At 44.0% G+C, this 25,982-nt stretch overlaps 1 protein-coding gene across 1 annotated transcript in view; it reads left to right on the forward strand.

Moving 5' to 3' along the window:
* The first annotated feature begins 361 nt into the window (after positions 1–361).
* LOC139367333 (MICOS complex subunit mic25a-like) overlaps positions 362–25,982 on the forward strand; it is a 54,011-nt gene continuing 28,390 nt past the window's right edge. Inside the window, exons 1-2 of the mRNA XM_071105542.1 lie at positions 362–579; positions 2,080–2,163. Coding sequence (XP_070961643.1) covers positions 556–579; positions 2,080–2,163 — 108 coding nt within the window. The 5' untranslated portion in view covers positions 362–555. The remainder of the gene's footprint in view (positions 580–2,079; positions 2,164–25,982) is intronic.

Raw genomic sequence — 25,982 nt, forward strand, 5'->3', positions numbered from 1 at the left:
GTTGTCTGGCTGTTACATGTGACACTCTCTCGGCTCAGTGCTGTAGGAAGCCGTCGCATTACCGCCAGCGTCCGCCATGCACATTGAGCACAGCCAACGGGGTTTGAGAGAGAGTGTTTGTGTGCGTCTGTGTGTTTGTTGTGTGTCTTTAAGTGCATCCCTGCTGTGTTATCTCTCTGTGTGTCTCGTCAGCCTGTGCCCATCCTCCATGGCCGTCTCCTCAGTTGTCTCCAGACAGTTTGGGGACACCAGCTGTCCTCAGTGACGTCTGTTGCTCTTTGTCCCACCTCTCAACTCAGCTCTTAATCTCTTCACTCACTAGTAAGCTAACGCTCCTACAGACGGACACTATTCTCTTCTTCCTCATCCTACTCTACTAACTCTACCTCTCTTGCAGAACTATCTCTCCTCTACCTCTTCTCCCTCTCTCACAGACACTAGTGTCTCTATGGTATATGGCAGGCTACAGCTATTACAGGCCACAACACAGTAAACCTACAGGAGTGGACACACGACAGCACACAGCCAGAGAGAAAGGAGCAGGAGCACAGTCTCATGGACGAGGACTCCAGCATGCATGTCAGTTTGCATGTTTGTCTTGTTTGTATTTGTTTGTCATTTTTGTTGTTATGGAGGTTTTGATGTGTTCCTGAATGATACCCTCATCATCATAATCATCGTCATTTTCAATGCTTTGCCTTCTCTGCTTGTTTTGGGACTCCACCATTGTTTTTGCAGTCTGACTGTGGCCTTGTACAGGGTAGTCTTACTACCCTTATTCACCGCTGACCACTATGTGTGTGTGTGTGTGTGTGTGTGTGTGTGTGTGTGTGTGTGTGTGTGTGTGTGTGTGTGTGTGTGTGTGTGTGTGTGTGTGTGTGTGTGGAACCTAAATCATTTTCCAATCTTTTCGTCTGAACAGAACCATTCTTTTTTTTTTTTTTTCGTTCCACTCTTCCGACCAGCAAAATAAAGTTATATAGTTTATAACCCCAAAAGGTCATGGTTTATATAACCCCAAAAAGTCATGGTTTATATAACCCCAAAAAGTTATGGTTTATATAACCCCAAAAAGTTATGGTTTATATAACCCCCAAAAGTTATGGTTTATATAACCCCAAAAAGTCATGGTTTATATAACCCCAAAAAGTTATGGTTTATATAACCCCAAAAAGTTATGGTTTATATAACCCCAAAAAGTCATGGTTTATATCGTTCCTTTCTGTTCTTTTTGAAACCTCTGAAATAAAATTTTGTTTGATTAAAGTACTTCACCAATCAGCGAGGATATAGCAGTTTGCTATGGAGCAAGGTTTCACATGCATTGGACAGACAAGTGTAGGGCTCGAGATGCAACTGAAATGTTGTGGGTATTGAGAGCGAGAGCGGGTGGAGGAGGAGGCTTGGCTTGAAGCTATGGACATCTTGTTGTTATGACATGCATTATCTTAATTAGGCCCACAGAATTATACCTACAGAGAAGCAGCTTCTATAAAGGAACTTTGAATGTCTTTGAACTTCAGAGGGTTGGCTTAACAAGCTTCTGTGTGCAGAGCAGCACCAGAATTACAATTAAAACACATCTTATATTTTTGTAGTTAATAAATCCAATGCAAAACATGACATACAGTACATGACTATAGTATCCTTAACTAGCATTGAAAAAACATATCCATTATTTTCTAATTAAAGATCTCTCCCTAATTTCTGAATCATGCTTGTAACGTCAGCTACAGTAGACTATGTTTTGGAGGGGGAAGGGTCTACACACACAGACACACACTGGCAAAGATTTTCAACTGGCAGGCAGACATTAGAATACGTTTCTGAGTGACAGAGTGAGAGCTTTGCATAGTCACTTTGTGTTTTTTGTGGGACTGGGAAAACATGACCGCATGGTAAAATAATGTTACTAACCGGTTCCCATGCTTTTCAAATTACGGTTCTGTTCCGGAACAGAATAGATCACTGTCTTTCCCGGGTTAAGACTATGTTCTCCAAAAATATTGTTATTTTCTAGCTTTCGGTTCGGGTCTGTTCCCTGAACCTGTTCCAATCTCTGGTTTTCCTCTCTTTCAGGCTAAACAGTTGGAGAAGAAAGAGGCAGAGATGAAAGCACTGGGCAGTTTTTTCAAGGAGCAGTTGGAACAAGTGGAGAAGAGGGTAAGAGACTATTATCTTCACATGCACACACACACTGTAATGCTATGTTACACACCACTGACCCTGACTTAATGCTCACAATTGTTCCGAAACAGAAATCAATGAAAATATATATGGGGATTGTTTCTTGACTTAATTATAAAGCCAGGCGTTAAAACGAGAACATTGTCTGTGAGCCTCTTTAATGAATGTGCTTAGTTGGATGTGCATATTTTTCCATTTTCTCTTGTGTGAACTTTTGTCCATCTGTTGTGATGAGCCTTCCTCGAATCACAAATGCACCCAGTAGTCTCATCTTTTCACTTTATTATGGTGGTGACCAGGAACAAATTGCTGTTAGAGAGGGAAAGAGATGTGTTTTTCTGGCTTTTAAGACTTTTAATTTCCCATCATTCTCCCTGCATGTCCCTGACATTTCCAATACATAACATTTGTGGTGCACAGCGCTAAGCAGTAGTGGCCTGGCCAGGCGCCGGCGAAGAGGACCTTCAATATCCAAAGAAGAGCAGAACAGAGGCAGTCTTGTCCTGTAGGTCCAGTAGGGAAGCTCCTGGGGAGTTAGCATGCTATTTGTCTGGCGCTGCTGGCAGGATGAGATGCGACATGTGAACTGTGTCAGGAATTTGATAGAGCAACACCTTCCTCCCATAGAGCCACGGCAAATGTTAGGAAAACAGACACAGCACAGGAAGGATTTAATGTAAGTGGAAGCAATGTTGGCTGAATAGGATACACCACTCTTACTACCTTTATGATGACAAATACCTTGTCACTCTTGGCCACAGACTGACTGGTCCGGGCCTGACTGTTTTTCCCAGGTTAAATAGCCTTTTTAACAGTGACTCTGAGGAGCTCTAGTACCAGGTAGTGAAGTGCTCAGATGGCAGTGAACAACAAAGCTAATTAAGCATATCTTCTCCTTGATAGATGGCAGCATTTGCACAAAACTGAAAGCGCAAACCACCGCATTTAACCATGGCAAGGTGACTGGGAATATTCCAGAATGCAAATAGTATAGTTATTCCCTCTAAGGCAATCAAACAGGCAGTATAGAGACAAAGTAGAGTCGTAATTAAATGGCTCAGACACAAGATGTATGTGGCAGGGTCTACAGACAATCACGGACTACGAAAGGACAACTAACCACGTTGCGGGAACCGACGTCTTGCTTCCAGACAAGCTAAACACCTTCTTCGCCTGCTTTGAGGATAACACAGTGCCACCGGCGCGGCCCGCTACCAATGATTGCGGGCTCTCCTCCGACGTGAGTAAGACATTTAAGCATGTTAACCCTCGCAAGGCTGCCGGCCCAGATGACATCCCTGGCCGCATCCTCAGAGCATGCGCAGACCAGCTGGCTGGAGTGTTTACGGATATATTCAATCTCTCCCTATCCCAGTCTGCTGTCCTCACATGCTTCAAGATGTACACCATTGTTCCTGTACCCAAGAAATAGCACCTCTAACCTACCTGACACCCTAGACCCACTTCAATTTGCTTACTGCCCCAATAGATCCACAGACGATGCAATCGCCATCGCACCGCACACTGCCCTATCCCATCTGGACAAGAGGAATACCTATGTAAGCATTGTTTGAGGACGGCGCCCCACATCAAAATATATTTCAAGTCAGTCAGACAGGAAGTGGAGAAAAATAGATCCTAGCCTGTGAAAAGAATAAGCAAACATGTTTGGTGTTCGCCAAAAGACATGTGGGAGACTCCCCAAACATATGGAAGAAGGTACTCTGGTCAGATGAGACTAAAATGTTGCTTTCTGGCCATCAAGGAAAACGCTATGTCTGGCGCAAAACCAACACCTCTCATCACCCAGAGAGGACCATCCCCACAGTGAAGCATGGTGGTGGCAGCATCATGCTGTGGGGATGTTTTTCATCGGCAGGGAATGGGAAACTCGTCAGAATTGAAGGAATGATGGATGGTGTTAAATACAGGGAAATTATTGAGGGAAACCTGTTTCAGTCTTTCAGAGATTTGAGACTGGGATGGAGGTTCACCTTCCAGCAGAACAATAACCCTAAGCATACTGCTAAAGCATCTCTCTCCCCATCCACATCGACAACCGTCTCCGTTAGCATCGGAGGGAGAGGGTAGGAAAGGTTGCATGCCCCATAACAATATATGCTTCCTTGCCTTGTTCTCCTTCCCCGGCTGCCTTCCTTCCCAAGTCTCTTCCAGAACCTGAACCCATGCAGCTCGCCCTGGCCCGTCTCTTTCCAGAGGAGAGTCAACAGCGAATCAGCACTAGGAGCTGCCTATACTGTGGTCAGGTTGGTCACTTTGTCTCCACTTGTTCCCTGTGTCCAGCAAAAGAGGTGGCTTGACAGTAGTGGGGCATATACTGTTGAGCCAAATTGCCTGCCCATCTCCCCCCAGACCCCTGCTTGATGGCACCCTCGTGTGGCAGAGCCAGGCTTTGACAGTGCCATTGACCTCCAAACTGGAGCTCCTCTCCCCGGTTGTATAACCTCTCTCGCCCCGAGCAGGAGGCTATGGAGGGGTACATCCAGGATTCCCTGGCTGCAGGACATATCAGGCTTTTCTCTCCGGTGGGTGCTGTTTTTTCTTTGTAAATTAAAAGGATGGGTCACTGAGGCCGTGTATAGACTTCCGTGGGTTGAATCATAGTACTGTGAAGAACACTTTGCCACTCATCAGTTCTGCTTTTGACCCCCTCCATGGTGCCACGGTGTTCACCAAATCAACCTCCGGAATGCCTACCACCTTGTCTGTATCAGAGTGGGGGACGAGTGGAAAATGTCGTTCAACACACCTCTTGGACACTGATTATTTGGTCATGTCTTTTGTTCTTACTAACACCCCTGCTGATTACCAGAACCCAGTCAATGATGTGCTGAGGGATGTGATTGGATGCTTCATTTTTGTCTATTTGGATGACATTTAGATTTTTTCAAAGGACTGAGGCTCATCAGCAACACATTCTCCAACGACTGTGGGAGAACACGCTTATTGTTAAAGCTGAGAATGGTGAGTTCCATGCTGCCTCTGTCTTTCCTAGGTTATATTATTGCACAGGGACAGTTATGTATGGACCTGCCAAAGTCATGGCGGTCAGAGTAGCCTGCGCCCTCTAACTTGACGCAGCTCTAGCATTTCCTGGGGTTTGCACATTTTTACAGACGTTTCATCTGTAACTACAGCCGTCTGGCAGCACCTCTCACCTCCACTCCGTTCCACTGGACCCCTGAGGCAGAGGCAGCATTCTGAGAACTCAAGCGTCGCTTGACTGCTGCTCCGGTCCTCACTCAGCCAGACCGAGAACTCCAGTTCATCGTGGAGGTGGATGCCTCCGATACCAGAGTAGGTGCTGTTCTGTTTTAACTTTCCCCCTCTGATCAGAAGCTCCACCCACGTGCATTCTTTTCCCGTAAGCTCTCACCTGCAGAGAGAAATGTTGACATCGGTAACCGGGAACTCCTGGCATTAAGCTGCCTCTTGACGAATGGCTTCACTGGCTGGAGGGCTCTGTACTCCCCTTCATCGTGTGGACCGACCACAAAAACCTGTCCTACATCCAGACCACCAAACGTCTGAATTCCCGGCAAGCCAGGTGGGCCTTGTTCTTCGGTAGATTCAATTTCACACTCACTTATTGCCCGGTTCTAGGAATACCAAGCTTGCCGCAGTCTCCTGCCAGTTCACTGTCGACAACACTGGTTCCGAGCCAGATTCCATTGTGCCATCCACCTGCATCGTTGCCGCTGTCTCCTGGGAGATCGAATCCCATATCCGCCAGGCTCAGGAGAACCAGCCTGACCCGGGTAACAGTCCTAGAAATTCTCTGTTTGTTCCAGATTCTGTTCGCTATGATGTTCAGTGGGCCCATTCTACACACCTCACCTGTCACCCTGGTATGAACCGGACCCTCGCCTTCCTGTGTCAGCGCTTTTGGTGGCCCACTATGGAGAGAGATGTCTGGGAGTTTGTCTCAGCCTGCTCGTTCTGTGCCCGGAACAAAACCTCCACTAAACCCACTACCGGTCTGCTTTGTCCTCTGCCCTACGCTGCGTGACTTCTGCTAACCCTTCCTCCTGGAGTGCTCAGCTACCCTGTTTTGAAAATGCCCACATCACCCTCACCAATGCCTCGTGAGTTATGTCACCTTTGGAGTGTGCTCTGGGTTACCAACCCCCCTCTGTCCATGACCATATACGTCATTGAGATCGTACCTGAAGGAAGGCCCAGGCTGCCCTTCTTCGTGGCCTCCGCAATGACCCAGTCCCAAGCCAAGCATCTCTGTGCCTCGGCTCCAGTCTACACCCCAGGCCAAAAGGTATGGCTCTCTTCGAAGTACTTGCCATTGAATGTGGCTTCTAAGAAACTTTCCCCCCCGATTCATTGATTGTGTCATTAACCCCTCTGCTGTGCAACTGAAACTCACAGCCTCTCTCAGGATCTACCCTACCTTTCATATATCCCTGATTAAACCTGTCTGCTCCAGTCCCCTGTAGCAGCTCCTCCACCCCCTCGGCTCATCGATGACCGTCCTGCTTATACAGTCCGGCAGCTTCTGGATGTGCGCCATCGGGGTCGCGGCTGGGCAAATTGTGCACCACCCTATGGGACTCCCAATCACAGCCAGTTCTGAAACAGCCAGGAATTGAACCAGGGTCTGTAGTGATGCCTCTAGCACTGAGATGCAGTGCCTTAGACCGCTGCACTACTCGAGAGCCCAAATGAGGTGATGGCGGCAGATGAATGGCACGACAATGAGCCTCAAGATCTCATTATGGTGTCTCTGTGCATTCAAATTGTCATCGATAAAAAGCAATTGTATTCATTGTCTGTAGCTATTGCCTGCACATACCATAACCCCACTCTGTTCACAATGTTGACATCAGCAAAGTGCTTTCCCACACAACACCATACATGCTGTCTGCCATCTGCCCGGTACAGTTGAAACCAGGATTCATCCATGAAGAGGGCAGCAGGGTAGCCTAGTAGTTAGAGCGTTGGGCTAGTAACCGAAAGGTTACAAGTTCAAATCCCTTAGCTGACAAGGTACAAACCTGTCGTTCTTCCCTGAACAAGGCAGTTAACCCACTGTTCCTAGGCTGTTATTGAAAATAAGAATTTAGGGGATGGTAGGGGACGCCATGTGTGACTGACGTTTGCTCCCGTGGTATTCTTAAAGTTTATGTGAATTCTGCAGCAGAACCTTATTTATTTTCAAATATTAATTTGGTGATCCCTTTCCGTAAAAACCAAGACTACTTTGCTTCCGAATGTCAGCATGTCGACCAAACATAAGGCCAAGAGCATGACTTTGAGAAAACCCGGCCTACAAGACCCGCTCTCATCACCGCCCTCTCCTGAGTCTGAGGGCCCGGGGACGCACACTTTACCCGGGGGCGCGGCTTGGCCTGGCTGCGCTGAAATGAACATTCTCGAGGCCATCAAACTACTACGCTCTGAGATAGTTGAAATGAAAACACAGGTGGTTGCTACGATTGAGGCCAGAATACAGGAGGTTTCTGATACTTTAAAAGCAGATTTAACCATCCTGCGTAACGAGACTGTTCCGGCAATTACATTACTCAAAACAACAACTGCGTCACACACTACAACGATTACAGCACTGGAGGCCTCCGCTACTAATGTCTCCGATTTAACTACATCCCTGGAGACTGAAGTTAAACGCCTAGCTGCGGATTTGAAAAAGGTGAGGGAGAGCTGTGTGAGTTTAGAGGGATTCTCTCGCTGTAATAATCTGAGACTTGTATCAGTCCCAGAGTCCGTGGAAATGCATCGCGCCACAGATTTCGTTTCAGGGCTGCTGAAGGATGTTCTTGCCTTAGATGAAAAGCCCCTGATTGATCGAGCCCACCGGTCGCTGCGCCCAAAGCCCCGGGATGGGGAGAGGCCCCGTGACATAATTCTTCGAGTGCACTTTTTTCATGAGAAGATGGAGATCCTCCGAAGAGCCCGCAATACCACTCTGAGCTTTCAAGGACAGAGCTTTTCCATTTACCAGGACTACTCCCCCACTGTTTCCAGGCAGTGCGCAGCTTTCGGACAGGCCAAACGACTACTTCGGGACCATCCAAGTGTGAAGTATGGACTGCGATTCCCGGCCCGTTTATGGATATCTCATGAGGGTAAAGACCACACATTTGAATCTCCGGATGAGGCTATGGCTCACATTCAACGTCACATCAAGAAGTCTTGAATATGCTCACAGTGTGGATTGTAAGTACCCCACTTGTGGTACAATTATGTTTAGATATAACAGGCTAGTCTTGTATAGTTGGTGAAACTATTCAGGCTTATTTGATGTGATCTAATGTTTTGATTATCTAGTGTGCGTGCCTTATCTCGCTCACCTATTTAGTTTGTTTAGACATTGTCTCAGTGACTCAAAATAGTTTTGGTTATTTGTTTACTGCATCCGTTTGCATTGACCCAGTAAACAGTAAATGTCTCCCGAGGCTACACGGTTTCTGGGGCCTCACTTTAATTTTAAAAGTTTTGAGCGTGATTTATGCCCAGCAAACGTTCAACGTTGCGCACACGTAGTTTTTTGGTATTGGTTGTAAGCTGTCTCAGCTTCAACTAGACTACTATTATAATTACTATTATTTTTGATTGTCTAACTACGATTTCCTTACTTCAAATTAGATTTTTGGCTGAGAGCCTTTATACATTTTATTTATTTTCTCTCTCAATGCCTGTTATAAGACGGGGAATACAATTATATACATCTACAAGTGGTGCTTTTGTCATTCCGTTTGCACAAGGGATTCGCCTTTTTTTTTTTCATTTTTTTTTTTTTAGTAACTGGTGAACTGTTTTCTACCCCTCTTGTTTTGGCTAGTGTTTATGCTCCCAATTGGGATGACACAAGTTTCATTTCTTCCTTTCTGTCTGCTATTCCCAATTTAGATTCTCATTTGTTGATTTTAGGGGGGGATTTCAACTGTAAAATGTCCCCAGTTCTGGACAAGTCCTCACAAACAAATACAGGCCCATCTAAATGTGCCCTACTTATTCAATCCTTTCTTCAGAAATATGATATATTTGAAGCCTGGCGTTTCCTACATCCTACAGATAGACAGTATTCCTTTTATTCTCATGTTCATCAAACATACTCCCGGATTGATTACTTCTTTTTGGACAAAAAACTTCTGCCTAACCTTCGGCAGTGTACTTACGAGAGTATTGTTATCTCTGACCATTCACCCTTAGTGCTTGAACTAGAGTTTCCCCAGCAACCTCCTAGGTGTTATCAATGGCGTCTCAACCCCATTTTACTCTCAGATAAGGAGTTTGTCAATTTCATTTCTTCTGAAATTGCCTTATTCCTAGAAACTAATTCAACACCAGGTATGTCCTGCTCTACCATATGGGAGTCTCTCAAAGCATACCTACGTGGCCAAATTATTTCTTATACAGCCAACCAAAACAGAGTTCGCTCCCAGCGACTTCGGGACCTGAGCGAGTCCATAGCCACGTTGGATGAGAAGTATGCTACGGATCCTTCCTCTGATCTGCATAAAGAGCGCCAGCTACTCCAATCTGAATTTGATGAGCTTTCTACCAGGCAAGCTGAACAGTTACTCTTGCGAGCTCGATACAAAGTCTATGAACAAGGCGACAAGGCCAGTAAACTCCTTGCACATCAGATACGTAAATCTGAGGCCTCACGGCTAATCCCACAAATAAGGACCCCGTCTGGTGCCACCACAGTTATACATAAAGAGATCAATGATCAATTTAAACAATTTTACTCTGCACTATACACCTCTGAATCCCCTCAAGACCCTTTGCTGATTGACTCCTTCTTTAATGGCTTGAATATGCCTTCAATTGATACAGACTCCCATGACTGTCTAGAAGAAGAATTTACGCTTGAGGAGATTGCAACAGCAGTGTCCGCAATGAAAAGTGGTAAATCACCGGGTCCGGACGGTTTCCCAACCTAATTTTACAGGACGTTTTCTGGTCTGCTTTGCCCATTCTTGTCCCGACTATTTGCAGAGTGCCTCAATACTTCAAAGCTGCCGCCTAGTCTTTATCAGGCTTCAATTTCACTACTACTAAAGAAAAACAAAGACCCCCTGGATTGTGGATCCTATCGCCCAATCTCGCTTTTAAACTGTGATTACAAAATCCTAGCTAAGCTTTTAGCCATCCGTATGGAAGGCTCGCTACACCAAGTAATACACTCTGACCAGACTGGCTTTGTGAGAAATAGGCATTTATTTTTCAATATTAGGCGCCTTATGAATATACTGTACTCCCCAGCATCGGGGGACCCGGAGGTGGTGGTCTCACTTGATGCCGAAAAAGCGTTTGACCGCGTTGAGTGGGATTACCTAACAGCTGCCCTTTATAGATTTGGCTTTGGCCCCAAATTCATTGCGTGGATAAAGATTCTTTATTTTTCCCCCATGGCTTCGGTACGGACTAATAACTTGTCCTCTGACTATTTTCCCTTGCACCGCGGATCCAGACAGGGTTGCCCACTCTCCCCCTTGTTGTTTGCTTTGGCAATCGAGCCTCTCGCCATTGCACTACGCTCTGATGATGCCATTCAAGGCATAATCAGGGCGGGCTGGGAACAGAAAGTCTCGCTATATGCTGACGACCTCCTTTTGTTTATCTCCAATCCCGATACCTCATTGCCACGTGCCCTATCTGTTCTTAAAAAGTTTGGATCAATCTCAGGGTACAAGCTGAATCTAGGCAAGAGTGAGCTTTTTCCGGTAAACAAGGCTGCTTTAAAGTGCTCTTTCACAAGTTCTCAGTTTAGGATTGTCCAGGATCAATTCACTTACTTGGGAGTAAAAGTGACAAGGAAATATTCAAATTTGTTTCAGGAAAACTTTGTTGCTCTAGCAGACAGATTGTTTCAATCTTTTACTTTTTGGAATTCGCTACCCCTTTCTCTTATCGGAAGGATTAATGTCATTAAAATGAATGTGTTGCCCAAATTTTTATATTTATTTCAATGTTTACCCATTTTTATTCCAAAATCTTTTTTTATTTCACTGGATCAAACATTCATGCATTTATTTGGGATGGCAAGGTACCACGGATTGGTAGAAAACATTTACAGAAGCCTAGGTCATTGGGGGGTTTAGCTCTACCAAATTTTCAGACATACTATTGGGCTGCAAATTTTAGAGCCGTTCTGTACTGGCTGCAGACTGATCCTACTGGCCCTAGACCACTCTGGGTCCAGATGTAGTCTGAATCGTGTAAACCTGCAGCACTTTCCTCTGTGCTGTGCTCGTCTCTCCCAGTGTCCCTAGGCAAAAGGTGTGCCAACCCAATTGTAAAGCAGTCTCTTAAAATTTGGAATCAGTTCCGTTTAGCCTTTAGCCTCCGAGACTTTTCTCTATCAGGCCCAATCAATCAGAACATTTTATTTCCTCCATCTTTGAATGATGGGGCTTTTGGCATTTGGCACTCACTAGGCCTTTCCTCGCTAGCCCAATTATTCTTTGATGGTACATTTGCCTCTTTTTCTCAGCTGCAGGAAAAGTTCAATCTCCCCCAATCCCACTTTTTCCGCTATCTCCAGACTAGAAACTTTGTCAGGGCTAACACACCTGGATTTCCCAATAGGCCTGCGAATACAGCTATAGAGAGCATCTTGGAGCTGAACAAGCTTCCTAGGGGCGCAATTTCAGATGTATATGCAATCATTCATGACTTACAGAACCCTTCTTTGGTGCCTTTAAAGACTCGATGGGAAAAGGATTTGGGGGAGGAACTTGGGGAAGACGTCTGGGAATCTGTACTGCACAGGGTGCACTCGTCCTCTTTTAGCACTAGACACAGCCTCCTTCAATTCAAGGTGGTTCACCGTATCCACTGGTCGGGGGCCAAACTTGGAAGAATATTCTCTGATTTTGATCCTACCTGTGTCAGATGTAAGGTGGAACCAGCCACACTGTTGCATATGTTTTGGGGCTGTCATAAACTGTCAGGTTTCTGGGAATTAATATTTACATGTTTCTCTGATATATATGACACTGTTATAGAGCCGTCTCCCCTTACAGCCCTTTTTGGAGTACTGCCCATGGGTACCCCCCTATCAAGAATCCAGTCGGACACTGTTGCTTATACAACTCTTTTAGCTAGACGGCTAATACTACAGAACTGGAAGATGGCAGCTCCCCCATCTTATAAATATTGGGTGAGGGATGTGTTGTGCTCTCTGAAACTAGAAAAAATTAAATTCAATTCACGTGGGAACCCCAAACTGTTTGATGAGGCTTGGGCTCCATTCCGGTCTTACTTTAAACAGTCCATCCTCTGATGGCATTCCAATTAATACTAAAATAAGTCTGTGACTTAAGGGTTGGAGTTTCTCTCTGTGTTTTTTGCTGGGGGGGGGGGGCATTAAGATCCATGTGCTTATTGATTGTGGTCCGCAGATGCCTTGTTCATCTTGCCCAGGCAGAGACTGAAGTGTGAGCTTGTTTTTCCCAGTTATTTTTACATTTTGTTCACGCCTACATGAATAATCATTTTTTATTTTAAAGCATTGTAAACTTATTTTTTTTTGTCCAGTGGATGGTCGGTCTGTGGCCATGACTCTCTGTGAGTGGTTGCATTTCTCCACCCTTATCCCTTGAACAATGGTGAGGTGTTTGCCCTGTCCCTGTACTATAGATTGCCCCTTTAACCTCTGTAGCCTTCTGCCCGGTGTGTTTAACTTGTCTAAAGTATGGTATCTTTAAAGCTATTTTTTTTCTTTGTATTTTTCTTTGTATTTTTTATTTTATTTGTATTATTATTTTATCTAGTTGAGTATATTATTTATATTGCTTTGTCTTGTCTGTGTGTGTGTATGTTCAAAACTTAATAAACAGAGTTAAAAAAAAAAAAAAAGAAGAATTTGGTCTTTACTGACTTGCCTAGTTAAATAAAGGTAAAATAGAGCACACTTCTCCATTGATGGTGAGCATTTGCCCTCTGAAGTCAGTTACAATGCCAAACTGCACTCAGGTCGAGATCCTAGTGAGGATGATGAGCAGAATTTCTTTGGTTGTGCAAACCCAGTTTCCTCAGCTGTCCAGGTTGCAGGTCTCCAACGATCCCGCAGGTGAAGAAGCCAGATGTAGAGGTCCTGGGTTCGTGTGGTCTGCGGTTGTGAGTCCGGTTAGATGTACTGCCAAATTCTCTAATATTAAATTCTCTGGTGGACATTCCTGCCGTCAGCATGCCAATTGCACGTTCACTTGAGACATCTGTGGCATTGTGGCATGTGACAAAACTGCACATTTTAGAGTGTCGACAGCAAAAGGTGCACCTGTATAATGATCATGCTGTTTAATCAGCTTCTTGATAAGCCACACCTGTCAGGTGGATGGATTGTCTTGACAAAGGAGAAGTTCTCACTAACAGGGAAATACGTTTTTTGTGTGTATGGAACATTTCTGGGATATTTTATTTCAGCTCATGAAACATGGGACCAACACTTTACATGTTGCTTTAATATTTTTGTTTAGTATATGAGGTTATTTTTTAAGCTATCCTAGCTGTGCTGTTGAGGAACTAGAGCAAGCACACTTGAGGTTGTTTTGTTAGGAACACAGACCTGTATTCCCGCCTCACACAATTACTGTTGTTCACATAATCCAAAAACGGTCCATTATAAACCACAATCTGGGTCAGGTGGGCATCATGTGAAGGCTTGTTCTACTGTCAACATGACTACCTACGTTATAAATACGATCTCCCTCCACAAGGCTGTTCAGAGAAGCAGATTGTAATTTTGGCGTGCATAGGATGGAATTCAGATGGGTGTTCCGCTGTGAATTTTTATGTGCTGTGCTCAAGTTCAGAGAGTCTGTCAGTCAAAACCCATACAATGCTGTGAAGCGGAGACCCTGAGGTCATGTATAGCATGTTACTGTACAGCCACTGCATTTCAATTTAGTTGCTCATCAGTGTCCAAATCTGCCATTTACGACCCGGATACGGATACAAGTGTAAAGGGTTCATGTTCTCTGAACTATTTGAGAACATTCCCAATGCCAAACCAGCTCAAAAACATTCCTAGAACATTACAAATTTATTTAAATGTAACCATGTTTGAACTTTTAGGAAACGTCTGTTAAGGTAATAAAATGCCAAGAAAATTATGTTTTTTGTCAAGTTCCTTAAATGTGTTGAGAATGTTCCAAATACAAGCAACTATCCTGCATCATTCTTAGAAGGTTGTGGGGAGGTTGTCTGCAAAATAACCATAGGACAACCAAGCTCTTAAAAACACAGAACGTTACGAACTAATGGGGAAGACAGGCGTTAAAGCGTGAACATTCTCTTTGAGTCTCTTCACTGAATGTGGTGGGTGAAATTTTGCCCATCTGTTGTGATGAGCTTTCTCACATCACACATGCAGGAGAGTAGTCCCCTACTTTCACTTTATTGTGGTAGGGACCAGAAACACATTGCCCTTAGAGGGGAAAAAGCTGTTTTTCTGGGTTTTACGGATCTTTAATTTCCCATCATTTTCCCAGCGTGTCCCTGACATTTCCAATACATAAAAGTTGTGATGCGCAGCGCTAAGCAGCGGCCTGGCCAGGCACCGATGGAGAGGATTTTTAATATCCCAGGCCAAGCAGAGTAGAGCAGAGGCAGTCCTGTCCTGTAAGGCCAGTAGGAAGGCTCCTTGGGAGTTAGCATGCTGTTTGTCTTGTGCTGCTGGCAGGGAGAGATTCAACTTGAAAGGGCAACGCATGCCAGTTACGGAAATGGACACTGAAAGGAAGTGGAAGTGGAAGCAATGTTGGCTGAATAGGATACACCACTCTTACTACCTTTATGATGACATATACCTTGTCACTCTTGGCCACAGTCTGACTGGTCCAGGCCTGACTGTTTTCCCAGATTAAACAGCCTTTTTAATAGTGACTCAGAGGAGCTCTAGTACGAGGTAGTGAAGTGCTCAGATGGCAGTGAACGACAAAGCTAATTAAGCATATTATCTCCCTGAGGTGGCTAGAGGAAGTCCATCTGCTTCATACGGGAGGTCATTAAGTGACGTGTCTTTGTTCAGCAGGCCTACAGTACTGCGCCTTGATTCACTACATCGGCGTTCCAACATGTGAAGGGGAGACATTAAATGGAATGGGCTTACCTTGCAGTGTTTGAGCTATTGGCTAATGGAGTCAGGGCCATTCTCCAAGATTTGCGATAACATTTTTCTGAGAGGGAGAAGAACATGTCTGTTCTCTCTCTCCCTCCTTATCAATCACACACAGGAAAAATAAATGGTTTCCTCATGCATTCTGCTATCATTGTCAAATGGACTGGTTGATTTGGAATAGGGTCCTTTTGAAATGAAGGGAAGGATCTATTGGCATTGGGCGGCAAGTGGCCCTCACCAACCTGTGTGTACCTTTTAGAAGACTTGCAGACTCTGGCGCCTCTGTCATTTTTTCTGCACGTCTTATTATATTGCCTCATTGATGAAGCACTGTGTTGTCACCATCAATTTGCTTATTAAACGAACAGGGGTGCAGATGATGTTGTGGCCTGTCTGCTGCACATACTCCTTGAACATCTGGAGGCCCCTGGGAACTAAGCCAGGATCCTTTTCGTGTTCTTCAGCTCAGCATTTAACACCATACAAAGGCACAGAATGATGGAAAACCCCACCAACCTTCACGGCTATTCACGTCTCATTAAATGGATCCACAGTTTCCTCAACCACAGACCCCAGGCCATCAGATTGGAAGGCAAAACATCCCCACTGGTCATCACCAACACTGGCACCCCCAGGGGTGTGTTCTGAGCCCCTTCCTGTAAACGTAACGTTATGACTATAACTACTGTTCACTGAAGGAACATACTATCGATTTCGGTTGAAGGATCTACAATCACGCCTGACAAGGCCAATGAAATCCGAGCCTCACTGGAAGCCTTGCCTTCCACAGGTGATGTGTTTGAGACTCGGATTTATTCCTTCAATTTAATACAGCTCTTCACCGAGCCCAGGAACGGGCGGGGCGGGGCCAAACAGGTGTTGTACCTCATTTCCCTCCTTCAGGGAACAGTAGTAATAGTCATAACGGTATGTTCTCTTTCAGTCAGTCAACTTCAGTACAACATACTATGGGGAAATATAATCACACGCCAAGCCCACCCTAACAGATACTAAATGAAACTGCCCATGGCAGAACACGCAGACTTGACCCCACCAGATGCAGTAGTCTGGGTATTGCGGACACTGCATGCTGCCTAGCAACTTTCCCCTGTCCCAGCAGTAAGCACACTGTGGACTACACTGGCAGCTGTGACATCCAAGTGATATAACCTCACAAAAGTGTGTGGTGATGCTCAACTCGCCACAGCACAATAACCCCTATATTCAACCATTTAAACAACGCCTAAGACACTGCCAGACCCTTGGTGGAGTGGGCGTGTACACCGTTAGGTAACCCTCGCCCCTTTCTGCTATATGCCAGGGAGATAGCTTCAACTATCCAGTGGGAGAGACACTGCTTAGCGAGCACCCTGCTGCGAACTGGATTAGCAAAATAGATAAAAAGCTAGTCAAATAACTGGACTTCCCTGGTCTGTTCAATATACGTGCATAAATCTCGCACCTGACACAGGGCATGTAACCTCTGTTGCTCTTCAGAAGCAAAGGGAGGAAGTGAAAAGGGAAATGGCTCAAAAGCTTAAAAACCTGTAGGAACCTTGACTTTCGGGGCAAAGTCATCATGCCAGGGCGAACTGCGTACAGGAAGGGTTTACGGATAATGCGTGGAGTTCCCCAACATGTTTAGCCAAAGCCATGAGCAGGGAGGTTTTGTAGGAGAGTATCGAATCCAGAGGCTCAAACGGGCCCGCACGCAATGCCTCCAAAACCAGCGGCAAGTTCCATGAGGGCGCAATAGGTGAGCCCCCGGTGAGGCACCTTCAATTCCAACATGACACTCTAAGACATGTACACTTTTAACATGGAGAATGCGTAGCCCTGCTCGACAAGCTCCTGTAGGAACATGAGGATTTCCCTCACAGAGCACGGAAAAGGAACAATTCCTTTATCTTGGCTCAAAAGCTTGCCATTTATAGGCATACAGCCCTCTCGTGGAGGGCGCCCTTGCAGACTGAATGGTAGCAATAACATTTGGAGGTAAAACCCTAGCCATCAGATTAGCCCTCTCAGGGGCCAGGCCCATAGGAACCAAATCTCTGGCCTCGTACCAAACCTGTCCATGTGCCTGGGACAACAGGTCTCTGCGCAACGGGAGTTGCCACAAGTTCCCGCCTAGGAAGTGAACGATCTCTGCGAACCGAGGCTGCATGGACCAAGGGGAGCTACAAGAATGAATGATAAGCCCTCCCGGCGCACCCTCAGGCGGAAATGCGTAAAGGAGGGTCCAAGGCTACTGGTGCGCCAGAGCATCCGTTCCCAATGGAGAACTCGGTTCTCTAATCAAGAAAAATAGATGACACTTCGCGTTTTCTCGCAATGCGTAAAGACCTACGCCGGCCCTGCCGAACAGGCTGCCATATCTGGGCAACCACCCAGCAGATCCGCACCGGAAACGTGCACTGCTGAAGTGAGAGCAAATGCGCACTCACTCACAGCAACAGGGAGTGAGCTAATGTGAGGAGGGGGAGGGACCGAGTTCCCTCCTGTCTGTTGATGTATGCCACCTTCGTCATGTTGTCGGATCTGAACAGCACATGCTGGCCCGACAAACGTGGGAGAAGACGCCTGAGAGCTAAGTACACAGTCAGAAGTTCAATACTCCCCAAATTGGCACAGTCCATACTCCCCAAATTGAGTAACCCTTGCACAGTGCACCCCACCCTTCGGGGGACATGTCTGTCATTACCACCTTGCGGGACAACACCTGGCCCATGACAACCCCTTCTGACAGCAGCCAGGGATCCCTCCACTGGGGAAGTGCTCGAAGGCATATCAGGGACACCTGAATCGACCGTCTTAGCTGGCGAGATGCATCCAGGCACGTTGCTAGCACCCAGCGCTGGAATGGCCGCATCAATACTAGTCCCAGGGGAATGAATACTATCATAGAAGCCAGAGGAACCACTCGTGTTGCCTGTTTCTGGAGCAGAGAGAATATTTCCTCCCTTAATACTGGGGTTGAGGCCAGAGGAACAGTCAATGTGAAGACCCCGCAAAAACACTATTGGCAACCTTGTGTCTAAATGAGGAGGAGGGACATGTTTTACTGGACTCACGCAGAATACACAACACTCTTGAAATCCAAAAACAGTGAAACAATGTGTTTAGGGGCAAACGTTTGCCGGAAGCCCGGTCCACTCTGGGTTTGGGGTACTGTTGTAAACATGGGTGTTTAGGCCGGCTGGCAAGGAAGGACCCGATCCCATGCCACCCCCCATCCCCAAGCTAGGTACGCAGGGGCTGTATCCTTCCCCACACCATGGCAGGACCATCTTGCACCTGGTTGGCGGTGCTTATGCCGGGCGCACTTGCGTCGTGCCTGGGAACTAGGCCAGTCCAACCTGGTGCTGGGACTGGTCCTGGGGTAGCCCACTTAGCCGGCGGAACTCCGCCTGTCGGCCTTCCGGAAGGTGTCCCCCCTGGCATCCTCAAAGGACCTCCGAAGGAGAAAAGCGCACAGCGCCTCTTCCTGCTTCTTTTTGGCCTCAAACCCAATAAGAGATATCTCCAGTGCATTTGCTTCTTGGGCCAGTATAGTTAGGCCCTGTCCAGAACAATCCCTAACCGCTCACCCCTAGATCTGAAACAACTTAAAAGGTGAAAGGAATAAGGTGAATGCACTTGAAAGTAAATCTCATCTCTGTTAAAAGTACACTCAAGAAAATCTAGTGATTCACCATTAAAACAGGTTAATATGCCCCACCAACATTAGACCACTATACAGAAAGCCATTACATGTTTTCATAAGTCAATTAAATCAATGGTTAAAGAATTGTCAAATTAACTGATAACTGACACAGACATGGTGGTGTAGCAGGAAGATCTGAACGCCATGAACCAAGAGGTTGTGAGTTAATTTCCCAGGTGAGGATAATAATAATTACTGTATAAATGATATAAAAATATATATATATTTAACCTTTATTTAACTAGGCAAGTCAGTTAAAAAAAATCTTATTTACAATGACTGCCTACCCTGGCCAAACCCGGACGACGCTGGGCCAATTGTGCGTTTCCCTATGGGACTCCCAATCACGGCCTGGATTCGAACTGTAGTGACGCTTCTTGCACTGAGATGCAGTGTCTTAGACCACTGCGCCGCTCGGGAGTGGCCACAATGTAATCATATGTCATGGTGTGTCAAATATGTTATTAAAAAACACTCTGTTAAAAGCACTCTGTGTCTGTGTGTTTGTGTGATAATCCCTCATCTTGCCAACAGACAAAAGGAGCTGTGAATGGATCAGTGGTTCACCAATCAGGGCCTTGATGGGCTTGGCAACAGTTATAAGGCCTGATGGAATATTCTCATAACCCTCATTACTGGAGACATGAATGTTCTTGCAACATCCCAGAAAGCACATCTAGAACATTAATGTTGTATATTCTGAGAACACTGTAATCACGATCTAGATAAGTTCTACTTGACATTAAGTGAATGTTCTGCTAACTTTAACATCAAAACATGCTAAAAGGGTTCTCATGAGGTTTTTGCTAAACATGCAACAATTTCAAAAAATTTACTGAGTTACAGTTCATATAAGGAAATCAGTAAATAAATCAATAAATAAATGAGGCCCTAATCTATGTATTTCACATGACTGGGTAGTCAAAAGGGCTTTATTACAGACATAAATACTCCTCAGTTTCATCAGTTGTCCGGGTGGCTGGTCTCAGACCATCCTGCAAGTGTCGAAGCCGGATGTGGAGGTCCTGGGCTGGCGTGGTCTGTGGCTGCGAGGCTGGTTGGACGTAATGCCAAATTCCCTAAAATTAACATTACATTCACTGACAACTCCTCTGGTGGACATTCTTGAGGCAGCATGCCAATTTCACGCTCCCTCAAAACTTGAGACATCTGTGGCATTGTGTTGCGTGACAAAACTGCACATTTTAGAGTGGCCTTTTATTGTTCCCAGCACAAGGTCCAACTGTGTAATGATCATGCTGTTTAATCAGCTGAATTAATGAATGAAATTTTATTTGTGTCAAATCGTCAATTGGCAACCCATCCCTTATGGGATTAATTGACACATAAACAAACATTACAATAATTCACTATGGTAATTAAATTCAAATTATTTTTCCGGCGTTAAGAGTGAAAAAAAAGAGTGAATAAAGAGTGAAAAAAAAATCTATCAATACATAATAGTAAATAAGATTATCCAAGCAATAATTAGGTCCCTAGAACAGTCCCTAGAACAGTCAAAATAATATACAGTACCTTTCAAAAGTTTGGGGTCACTTAGAAAATTCAATGTTTTTGATAGTAAAGCTCATTTTTTTGTCCATTAAAATAACATCAAGGCCAGCATCCTGGAGTCGCCTCTTCACTGTTGACATTGAGACTGGTGTTTTGCGGGTACTATTTAATGAAGCTGCCAGTTGAGGACCAGTTGAGGACTTGTTTCTCAAACTAGACACCCTAATGTACTTGTCCTCTTGCTCAGTTGTGCACCCGGGCCTTCCAATCCTCTTTCTATTCTGGTTAGCGCCAGTTTGTGCTGTTCTGAAGGGAGTAGTACACAGTGTTATGCAAGATCTTCAGTTTCTTGGCAATTTCTCGCATGGAATAGCCTTCAATTCTCAGAACAAGAATAGACTGACGAGTTTCAGAAGCAAGGCCTTTGATTCTGGCCATTTTGAGCCTGTAATCGAACCCACAAATGCTGATGCTCCAGATACTCAACTAGTCTAAAGAAGGCCAGTTTTATTGCTTCTTTAATCAAAACAACCATTTTCAGCTGTGCTAACATAATTGCAAAAGGTTTTTCTAATGATCAATTAGCCTTTTAAAATGATGAACTTTGATTAGCTAACACAACGTGCCATTGGAACACAGGAGAGATGGTTGCTGATAATGGGGCTATGTACGCCTATGTAGATATTCCATAACAAATCATCCGTTTCCAGCTACAATAGTCATTTACAACATTAACAATGTCTACACTGTATTTCTGTTCAATTTGATATTTTAATTGACACAAATTTGCTTTTCTTTCAAAAACAAGGACATTTCTAAGTAACCCCAAACTTTTGAACAGTATTGTACATACAGTTGAAGTCGGAAGTACATGCCCTTAGGTTGGAGTTAAAACTCGTTTAATCCACCACTCCTCAAATTTCTTGTTAATAAACCTAGGCGTCCCGCTAGCGGGACAATTTCCGGTGAAACTGGAGGGCGCTCAATTCAAATAAATAATCATAAAAATTATGGATATTAAACATTTAGGTACATGTAAGTGTCTTATATCAGTTGAAAGGTTAAATTCTTAATCTAACTGCACTGTTCAATTTACAGTAGCTATTACAGCGAAAGCATGCCATGAGATTGTTTGAGGACGGCGCAGCAAATCAAAATATTTTCCCACCGGCACAGGTTTCATAAAATCACAAATAACGATTAAATATTCACTGACTTTTTGAAAATCTTCCTCTGATTTGTCATCCAAAGGGTCCCAGCTATAACATGTAGTGTCATTTTGTTAGATAAAATCCTTCTTTATATCCCAAAAAGTCTGTTTAGTTGGCGCCATCAATTTGAGTAATCCACACGTTCAACATGTAGAGAAAGGAACCCGGAAATCTACCCCTAAACTTTGTTTCAACATGTGAAAATAAGTTTCTATTTACTCCTCAGATACCCTAAAATGTAATCAAACTATAGCATTTCTTACGGAACGAAGTATGTTCAATAGGAAACCAATTTTAGCAGGTGCGTCCTGTCTTAATAGCGCACGCAAACATGAATTTCCAAGACTGTGTCCCTGTACTAAAAGTGATATTTCATATTCGTTTTTGAAGTTACAAGGACAGAGGTCAGGGCTTTGTGATGGCCACTCCAAAACCTTGACTTTGCTTTCCTTAAGCCATTTTGCCACAACTTTGGAAGTATGCTTGGGGTCATTGTCCATTTGGAATATATCCACATAATTTTCCTTCCTCATGAAGCCATCTATTTTGTGAAGTGCACCAGCCCCTCCTGCAGCAAAGCACCCCCACAACATGATGCTGCACCCCCATCCTTCACAGTTGGGATGGTGTTCTTCGGCTTGCAAGCCTCCCCCTTTTCCTCCAAACATAACGATGGTCATTACTGCCAAACAGTTCCATTTCTGTTTCATCAGACCAGAGAACAGTTCTCCAAAAAGTACAATCTTTGTCCCTATGACAACAGCCAGTGAAAGTGGAGGGCACCAAATTCAAAACAACAGAAATCTCATAATTAAAATTCCTCAAACATACATACATCTTATACCATTTTAAAGGTAATCTTGTTGTTAATCCCACCACAGTGTCCGATTTCAAATAGGCTTTACAGCGAAAGCACCACTAATGATTATGTTAGGTCACCACCAACTCACAGAAAAAAACAGCCATTTTTCCAGCCAAAGAGAGTCACAAAAAGCACAAATAGAGATAAAATTCATCACTAACCTTTGATGATCTTCATCAGATGACACTCATAGGACTTCATGTTACACAATACATGTAGGTTTTGTTTGATAAAGTTCATATTTATATTTAAAAAATCTCAGTATACATTGGCGCGTTACGTTCACTAGTTACAAAAACATCCGGTGATATTGCAGAGAGCCACATCATTTTACAGAAATACTCATTATAAATGTCGATGAAAATACAATTGTTAGACATGGAAATATAGATATACCTCTCCTTAATGCAACCGCTGTGTCAGATTTAAAAAAAACAAACCATGCAATAATCTGAGAACAGCGCTCAGAATTTTTTTTTTATCTGCCATGTTTGAGTCAACAGAAATCAGAAATAACATTATAAATAATCCCTTACCTTTGATGATCTTCATCAGAATGCACTCCCAGGAATCATAGTTCCACAATAAATGTTTGATTTGTTCGATAATGTCCATCATTTATGTCCATGTAGCTACTTTTGTTAGGGCGTTTAGTACACAAATCCAAACGCTCGTGCATGTCCAGCCGAACGTCTGACGAAAACTTCAAAAAGTTATGTTACAGGTCGAAGAAACTTGTCAAACTAAGTATAGAATCAATCTTTAGGATGTTCTATCATAAATCTTCAATAACGTTCCAACCGGAGAATTCCATTGTCTGTAGAAAAGCCATGGAACGCAGGTCGCTATCATGTGAAATGCGCATGACCAGGACCTGGCTCTCTGCCAGACCACTGACTCAAAGAGCTCTCATCCGGCCCCACATCACAGTATAAGCCTCATTCAAGTTTCTAAAGACGGTTGACATCTAGTGGAAGCCTTAGGAAGTGCAACATAACCAATATCCCACTGTGTATTCAATAGGGGCTGATTTGAAAATCGACCAACCTCAGATTTCCCACTTCCTGTTTGGATTTCTTCTCAGGTTTTTGCCTGCCATATGGGTTCTGTTATACTCACAGACATCATTCAAACAGTTTTAGAAACTTCCGAGTGTTTTCTATCCAATACTAATAATAATATGTATATATTAGCAACTGGAACTGAGGAGCAGGCCGTTTACTCTGGGCACCTTTCATCCAAGTTCCTCAATACTGTCCCTTCAGCCATAAGAATTAACAAATTATTTGTGGAGTCATTGAAAAACAAGTTTAAATGACTCCAACCTAAGTGTATGTAAACTTCCAACAACTGTACATACATACATACATACATACATACTGCATATATACACATACATACATACACACTGCATACATACATACATGCATACATACATACATACATACATACATACATACATACATACACACTGCATATATACACATACATACATACACACTGCATACATACATACATACATACATACATACATACATACATACATACATACATACACACTGCATATATACACATACAGAAATACATACATATCATATAGAGATGAATAAATACAGAAGTTAATGAACAAAATAAACAGAAGTCACTTGAACCCAGTCTGGCACAAAGAGAAGATTAATAAGGGAGACAAGCCTATACAGAATCTACATACACACATACCATTTACCACATAGAAGCTAAAAACATTTTTTTATGTTTAATACAGCTTCTTGATATGCCACACTTGTCAAGTGGATGGATTCTTTTGGTGAAGGAGAAACACTCACTAAAAGGGATGCAAACAAGTTTGTGCACAATTTTTGAGAGAAATAAGCTTTTTGTGCAAAATGAACATTTATGGATCTTTTATTTAAGCTCATGAAACATGAGACCAACACTTTACATGTTCATTTATATATTTTTTGCAGTATAGAATGTTCCCCTAACTAACAGAAAACTGGACACTCAAACATGAAGGGAACATTACGGGTAACATTACAAAAACGTTCTCTCTCCTTAGAATTGTTAACTGGGCTGACTGTTTTATCTGCTGGGTGTAGGGAAGTTTACTTTTGGGATTGTAAATATTATGACTGGGTGTATGGGTATTTTGGTGCTCTGTATTTCAATGTACAAGCATGTGGAAATGAATTTCCTCCTTGGAGGACAATAACATCTAATCTAACAGTTTGTCTTGTGTGGATTAGCCTACATTTTGTATGCACTGCATGGTGGCTTGCAGAAAGACTGGGAAACGCTGACTGCTGTTACCGTGTGGCAGTCTCAAGGACCAAGGACTTATTTCAGAAATGTTTTACACCCTGCAAGATTATTATTGTGAAATGTATTCATAGGCTTTTTGTGTTTGTTCACTTAGGATTCATTTATTTAAACTAGATAGCATGTCCAATCAGACGATGCAAGCTTCATGCATGGCCATGTGAAAACAAAGGGTTTGAGAGAGAGATATTACCAGTAGAACGGCCGTTCATGGTAGCTTTGTTGTATTGCTGATTTACCGCACCCCTGTCTTCTTTATAAAGATTTAGTTCCATGCCATGTTGCAAACACATTCCTCACTACCCTTTTTTCCCAACCTGGACTCAGGGGTAGACGTGACAAAGTAAAAGTAAATCCAAGACACTGCAATTAGTATAATACGTGATGTTTCGTATGGTATGGATTCATTTATGGATGTCCATCATCCATTCCGTATGATGTGTTATGAATTGCAATTCATACAATATGTTACTAACTGCAATTCATACAATATGCAATGAATTAGAAATTCCAATTTGTTGTGGCTAACGTTAGCTAGGTGGTTAACGCTAATGTTAACTAAGTGGCTAACATTAGCTAGGCAAGGGGTTAGGATTAGCTAACAGGCTAAGTAGTTGCAAAGAAGCTAATTATCTCAAATGCTAATGTTGTCCATGATGAGATTCGAACAGGCAATCTTTGGGTTGCTAGATGTTTGCGTTATTCCTCCTACCCATCCACCCCGACAAACCACTCTACTTTCATTTTTTGTCTGAAGTAACCACAAGGGTGCATGCTCAGCCCCCTCCTGTACGCTCTGTTCACCCATGACTGCGTGGCCCGTCAGGAAGTCCAGGACCCAGATGCACAGGGCGGGGTTCAGACCCAGGGCCCCGAGCTTAGTGATGAGCTTGGAGGGTACCATGGTGCTGACTGCTAAGCTATAGTCAATGAACAGCATTCTTACATAGGTATTCCTCTTGTCCAGATGGGATAGAGCAGTGTGCAATGTGATGGCATTTGCATTGTCTGTGGATCTATTGGGGCGGTAAGCAAATTGAAGTGGGTCTAGGGTGTCAG

This window comes from Oncorhynchus clarkii, chromosome 16, assembly GCF_045791955.1.
Source record: "Oncorhynchus clarkii lewisi isolate Uvic-CL-2024 chromosome 16, UVic_Ocla_1.0, whole genome shotgun sequence".
NCBI classification, from domain to species: domain Eukaryota; kingdom Metazoa; phylum Chordata; class Actinopteri; order Salmoniformes; family Salmonidae; genus Oncorhynchus; species Oncorhynchus clarkii.